At 49.0% G+C, this 7,242-nt stretch overlaps 1 protein-coding gene across 1 annotated transcript; it reads left to right on the top strand.

The window, feature by feature from the left end:
• Positions 1–4,458: 4,458 nt before the first annotated feature.
• Positions 4,459–6,283, top strand: LOC119321415 (patatin-like protein 2). Its single transcript, XM_037595108.1, has 3 exons — positions 4,459–4,732; positions 4,829–5,010; positions 5,116–6,283. The coding sequence occupies exons 1-3, from the start codon at positions 4,577–4,579 to the stop codon at positions 6,011–6,013; spliced, it is 1,236 nt and encodes a 411-aa protein (XP_037451005.1). The 5' UTR covers positions 4,459–4,576; the 3' UTR covers positions 6,014–6,283.
• The last annotated feature ends 959 nt before the right edge of the window (positions 6,284–7,242 follow it).

The raw sequence follows: 7,242 nt of genomic DNA, 5'->3' as shown, positions 1-7,242 counted from the left end.
AAGTAGATTCGCCCATTGGTTCGATCCATGTGCCAGATTAAACAAATCATTTCTGTTCTAAAAAAACATTAAATAAATCGTTTATGGCACACCGACTCTTTGAGCACCTCCATACCTGCAGGAGGGCCTCCAATCCTCAACATTGGTCGATCCTCCGCTGAACCTTGCCCTACATTGCAGCACGCATTTCTGTTCACTGCACCTGCATTGTGAATGTCTGCTCTTTATCTTTTTTTGGGGGCACGAATGACATAATAACAACTCAACAGGAGATTCTTATATATATAAAGAAAAAAGATGAAAGCGCTAGAAGTTGATTTATATCAAATTACCAACCGTGGCACTTTGAGGTGAGTTTGTGCACGTTTTAACGGACGATGATCATTGTTCCTATGCTTGTTGTTAATTATTTTTTTCATGAATATGTATGGTTGCGTATCATTCCATTGACAAGGGAAAAAGAGTACAATGGTGCAGCCCTAGGCCTGCGATGAGCAGAAGAAGAAGGGTTGCTCAGCCCTTTCTACAACGTGTCGTAGGCAAGATCATATCTAGTCCTTTGGCGCCTGCCTTGGCCCACGCACCCTCCTTATCTTCTCCATGATTAGGGCATGGGAAGGCCGCACATTGTCAAAGATGCATGCACTGCGGTGCTTCCAGATTGTTGTTATTCATCCACCAAACCCCGATAAAGATCACCCATCAAGTGTACGTGTACGGTCAGCTACACCACAGCTAGTAGTAGATACGCTGACATGTCTATGAATCTCTTCATCTGACTTGTGCAAATATACAATGAGATCACGTTTCCCACGAGCTGCCTAACACTATATCAAAAGCAGCTAGCGAATCATTTACAAAACAAGCAGGCAAGGACAATTAAGTTCAAAGTGTATATTCAACCCTATCTCCTCGTCGAGAGAACACAGACTTATACGCTGCACACTTCACGGGGTACAGCTCTACCACACAGTATTCTGTGTACATAGGAAGGGACAAAAATGTTTCATAGTGGTGAGTAACATACACATTACTATCTTCATAGTGGGTAATAACAAAAGTGTGGTAACATGCAAAGCTTCATTTATTAGGTTATAGACTCATATTACATTGGGACATGTGATGTTACAATAACTAGCTAAGTTACTATAACTACCTCACTCTCTTCATTAACTCACTGCCACATAAGCAAATTTACTGAGTTGAACTCGATGTTACTGCTGAATTTACTCTCGCTGTGGCTAGTCTAATGAAGCTCCGAACAACAATTGATGCACATCACAAGCTAGTATAGAAAGCAGCTCACAAGTCATCAAAGACAAAACAAGCAAACAAAAGAAATAAACCAAATACATGCAGCTTGAAACTCGAGCCCGTCGTCCGCCATTTTCGCTAGCACTAGCGAAGCAACACCGATATTGGGGGAAGCACATTCGAATTAGGAATCGTGTCGCTCTGATTGGTCGAACCTGGACACATGCGTTTCCGATGCTGAAAACTAAAAAAGAGACCTTGCCCATTCGCCCTAAATTAAAAAATGCCGCACTGTCGACATGCACCCTAGACCTTGCCCTCTCGCCCTAGATCAAAAAACGCCGCACTGTCGACATGCACCCTGGTTCAATACGGAACGGTTATCAACCATCTTGTAATCATGGAACTGCTCCATGGCATACAGTTCGCTCCCAGCATCGGTTGCGCCGAACTTAGCTTCGAGCGCATGTCACAAGTTTTTGGCAACACACATATTGAGATATGCGTCAACCAACTTGTCTCCGATCACAGTAAGAACGGCTCCCACAAAGATGGTGGTTGCCTCCCTAAACGCATTTTCCTGTTCAGAAACAATCGTTTCTGTGGGAGACACAGCACCAAACCAGAGCACGTTCATTGTTGTGAGCCACAAGGTGGTCCTTGTCTGCCAACGCTTAAAATGCGTCGCAGTAAACTTTTCCGGTTTCAGTGTCGCAGCAAAGCCTTGAATCAAGAAGTGCCTAAAATAAGGTTTTCGGATTGTTGCAAATATTAGCACTTTTCCAATTAGACTAATCCACAAGTAAACAATAAGCATGGCAGATATGTTATGCATCTCATACCGAGTCCTAGGCATACTAGCACGTACAGAACATAGAAGCAAACCATCTACGAGCAGCACATATACGGCTTGCACAAGCACGAGTAAATGAGGGATGAACAGATCATACCCTCCGGTTGGCCAGGCCAACGCGGCAGCGGCAGCAGCAGCCTCGACTTTGTCCGTGGCCTTCTTCTTGGTGGCGGCGTTGTCGGCCATGGTGTTGATGCAGGGGAAGTAGTGGAAGTAGAGGCGGACGAAGCTGGGGACGGATCAGGAGCAGTCGCGTCGAGACGCTCCCCAAAAACCTTATTGCCGATCTCCCGGGCAGGATCTCGAATGGCAGGGTTCCGAAGGCACCTGCTCTCCTGACCAACCGTGCACGCGGTCGTAGGGATGGGGTCGCCGGAGACAACAGAAAGCAGGGAACAATAGATGACGCCTAGGTTATGCGACAGGGAATGAGTGGACCGAACTAGGTTACTCCACTGGCCAGAGCCTTCTTATATAGTCCGTTGGGGAGAAAGTCATGGGCCTGGCGGAGGCCCACGACCGAGTCGACGCACTCCCGGCAAGGGAGTCGGAGAAGGGTCGCACTCTCGGCAAGGGAGTCGGAGAAGGATCGCACTCCCGGCAAAGGAGTCGATGAACCCCGGCAACACAAGTCAGCCCACAGTCCAACGTCTCGGACAGTGGCCCACTTGTTAGTGACTCGTTAATTAATCCCTGATTTAATTAATTCATTCCTGAGCAGCAAAAATAAGCTTCGGCTCGGCTCATTCCCGCAACCCGCGGCGCGCGCGCGTCGTGCCGAGGCGGGCGGCGGGGGAGGAGGAGGAGCACGCGTGTACCACTTCTCTTCCCAAGCTCCCAATGGCAAGTGGTAGAGCAACCCTTATAAAGGGGTCTCAACTCTCCTCAACTAGCAAGGTGGGACTAAACTTCCCACCACCTGCCATTCCATACATGGGCCTCAAGATTAAACAGGAATAATTGTTCATATGGGCCTAAAGCCCATCTATGATTCAACAATATCTCCATTACTTAAGAGACAGACCATGAAGATCTTAAGATTGACGAAACCACCACAGACGCCTCGTTATTGATGGGGACGCCAGTCTTCCCCCGTGGCATTGAAAAAATTAGTCTTACACACAGGTGTTAATTATGAGTTTTGATTCCTGGTGAGCTGAGGCGCAACCATCTTCCTAGTCATTCAACCATATGTTGATTTTCATTATTATTTTCTCTCTGTTTCACTTTATTTGTCTTGTTATTAGGATGAACGGGTAACTTTTGAAGAAAATCTGGAACGACCAAGCAATGAGTCACTCCTCTTCGCTCCAATAAATCATGTTGCGAATGATTGATGTGTCGTTTAAGAGCATTTCCAACAGCTCCTCTAAAATTATGACTCAAAAGAAAATAGTTTTAAGGCACCAAAATTGCGTTTTAGGGCATCGAATTTCTTTCTTCAACAGTTGCTTTAGAATAGGGCACCATGGCTCCAACAGATGTGCTAAAATAGGGCACCCAACCACATCTTTCTTCTCCACAATTTCATACATATATTGAACCAAAACATGAACCATTGATAGAATTAAAAGGTTTGCATCAATGATACAAGTATTATCCAAAATGCATCAAAGCATTTTTCTTAGTGCATGTATGGTACAAGTATTTTTTCTTGGTGCATCGAGCTCATTGGTTCATCGGCTGCAATCAGTACGCATCCTCCATCGTACAGGCACAGTACTACTGCTAATAGTGTATGCATGCTTGCACAATTAATTGATCAATCAAGCACAGCGCGCATGTTACCGGCCTGCTAGACAACACAAATGCTCATTCATTATTCATGTACGATTGACCAGCACATGTTAGTATTATATGATTGAGGTGCACTCCAGCTCAAGAAAACAAAAATAAATACGGTGTGCACGGATATTTGTCGTCATGAACAGTTGCTTCTTTGGCCGGCACTGCCTACGTGTCCCAAATGAGCGCATGTACAGCACACTCGACATGGACAGCTTACTGCATGGTAAAGTAAAATATGCATCTGCAAAACTAACGTTGGTTCTCAGTGCTGCGAATATCTCATGATTGCATGAATGGGTAACTTTTTGACGAAAATCTGAAGCGACCAAGCATCGTCGCTGCGCCAATAATTCAACCGTGCTGTGAATGATGTGTCGCTGAAGCTCCACCAACCGCGGTCGTCGACCGGTGGTGCGGCGAGTAGGGACTCCAGCAGTCCCGGCCGGTACAAACGTGGCACACGCCAACCATAAAATAAGTGTCATGTCAAGTACGGAGTGAAAAAGATTCCATCTTAGCCACTGACGACACATTTTTTGGTCTTCTAAATAGGAGTAGCTCGGTACACGGTAGAGGCTCCAGTCCAGATCGGAAAGCGCAAGAACACAAGAGCTAGCTACGAGCAGCGCACGCCCGGGAAATCTCGACTTGGAGCGCTTTGCCAAGACGAAGCAGCTAAAGATGTGCAGCCATGGCCATGCGGAGCCGGCGACGGCGTGCGTCACGTGCCCGCCGCCGTCGCAGGGGCGGCTCATCACGGTGCTCAGCATCGACGGCGGCGGCATCCGCGGTCTCATCCCCTCCACCATCCTCGCCTGCCTCGAGTCCAAGCTCCAGGTACGTCCGTCCGTCCCTCTGCACCTCCATCTTCCTCTCGTCCTATATTGTTTGGTTGATTGATTGTGATTTTGTGATGTGCACTGTGTTTGACAGGAGCTGGACGGGCCGGACGCGCGCATCGCGGACTACTTCGACGTGATCGCCGGGACGAGCACGGGCGCGCTGGTCACGTCCATGCTGGCCGCGCCCGGCGAGAACAAGCGGCCGCTCTTCGAGGCCAAGGAAATCAACAAGTTCTACCTCGACAACGGGCCCAAGATCTTCCCCCAGAGGAGGTACGTATGCACGCACACGCACGCGTGCCTTCTTCTCTTCTACTTCCGGCCGGCGGACTGTCGTCGGCGACGATGTTGATGTCGTTGTTGTCGCTTCACGTCCAGCTGGGGATTGCTGACCCCGATAGGGAACATGTTCGGCGCCGTCATGGGTCCCAAGTACGACGGCAAGTTCCTGCACGACAAGATCAAGAGCCTCACCAACGACGTCACCGTCGCCGACACCGTCACCAACATCATCGTCCCGACGTTCGACGTTAAGTACCTGCAGCCGATCATCTTCAATACCTATGAGGCCAAGGTGGACCCGCTCAAGAACGCGCACCTCTCCGACATCTGCATCAGCACGTCCGCCGCGCCCACCTACTTCCCCGCGCACTACTTCACCACCCGCGACCCCGCGGGCAAGCTGCCGGACCGCGAGTATCACCTCATCGACGGCGGCGTGGCCGCCAACAACCCCACCATGGCCGCCATGTCCATGATCACCAAGGAGGTGCTGCGCCGCAACCCCGACTTCACGCACGGCAAGCCCGCCGAGTACGGCAACTACCTCATCATCTCCATCGGCACGGGGTCCGCCAAAATGGCCGAGAAGTACACCGCGCCCGATTGCGCCAAGTGGGGCGTCCTCCGCTGGCTCTATGACGGTGGCTTCACCCCGCTCATCGACATCTTCTCCCATGCGAGCGCCGACATGGTCGACATCCACGCCGCCGTGCTGTTTCAGGCCCTCCGCATCGAGAAGAACTACCTACGCATCCAGGACGACTCGCTCACGGGACACACGTCCTCGGTCGATATCGCCACCAAAGAGAACATGGAGGCGCTCATCGGGATCGGTAAGAATCTTCTCAAGAAGAATGTGTCCCGGGTGAACATTGACACAGGGATGTATGAGTCCGTCGACGGCGAGGGCACCAACGAAGAGGCGCTCGCGCGCTTCGCCCGGAAACTCTCCGTCGAGCGTAAGCTGCGCCAAACCAACCTCAACTCTAAATAATAGAGAAGAGGTCGGTTCGAAAGAGAAGAGAGATGAAGAAGCACCATCTGCTATGCTTGGAGATGCAGACGGACGCGCGGCGGAAGATACGCAAACCTTTGTTATTTTAATAATTGTGCTTGTTATAATTATGCTTTCGTGGACAAAAGTCGACGAATGTTGATTTGCATCTCTGCCTATGTTAGGTCGACCAACCGAGAGTTGTAATATAATGTAATGTGGGTGAGTAATTATTTTTCTAAATAAAATCTGGGTTGTTCTTCGGTACCACCCTCTAGAAAAATTTAAAATTATCGAGACAAATTATTATAACTTACACTTCACTTAGAAAGAGCAACAATGACAATTCACGTGTAAAAAACGTTGTTGCAGTGTCAGAGATTAGCTTCAGGGGCAGATTAGTTTTTCTTTTCTTTTTTCTTATCTATACTACTATTAAAAGAGCAAACATATAAATTCTCCTACAGCCACACCGCAAAATGTACACGAGATAACCTGCACCCTACGATCAATTCCATCTAATAAAATCTAACAACACATATTGATCTATATCTATACTGCTATTAAAAGAGCAAACATAAATTTTCCTACAGCCACACCGTAAAATGTACACGAGATAACTTGCACCCTACCATCAATTCCATCTAATCTATACTATTATTAAAAAAGCAAACATCAATCCCTCTAAAGCCACACGGTAAACTGTACACAGGATTACCAGGACCCTCGGATCAAATTAACTTAAATACATCCCACCATTCATAATGCATCAATAGTCTGTCACCGAGATCAACGTCTCAGATCAGATGTTCTGCCAACCAGACGCGGTAGTCTGTCAATCCTCGTAGCGCTCCGCGTCCCCAATCCCCACAATCCCGCCGGCAGTTCACAGATTTCCAGATTGACTCCACCCGAAATCATGCCACAAAAACGGATCCGCAGCAACTTGCACGGCCCCACCTTCCTTCCCCTGATCCCCTCCTCTCGTGTGCTTTCGTCCCCATCGCCGCGAGTCGACCCGTCCTCTGGTCGTCGCCCGCCGTACAGCAAGCCGCCGCCGACCTCCTCTGCCGGTAAGCTGCGCAAGCTGCGCTCAACGCCCTCAAACTCCTTCTCTCTCCATCTCCTGACTAATATATCTCCCTCTCTCCGTTCCGCGTTGCAGGGTGCCATGGCATGGAGCAGAGCTCCGTCAGACCTTCCCGACCATATCGACGATGACGACAAGC

Source organism: Triticum dicoccoides, chromosome 1B (genome assembly GCF_002162155.2).
Source record: "Triticum dicoccoides isolate Atlit2015 ecotype Zavitan chromosome 1B, WEW_v2.0, whole genome shotgun sequence".
In the NCBI taxonomy this organism is placed as follows: domain Eukaryota; kingdom Viridiplantae; phylum Streptophyta; class Magnoliopsida; order Poales; family Poaceae; genus Triticum; species Triticum dicoccoides.
This window is presented reverse-complemented; position numbering and strand designations above follow the sequence as displayed.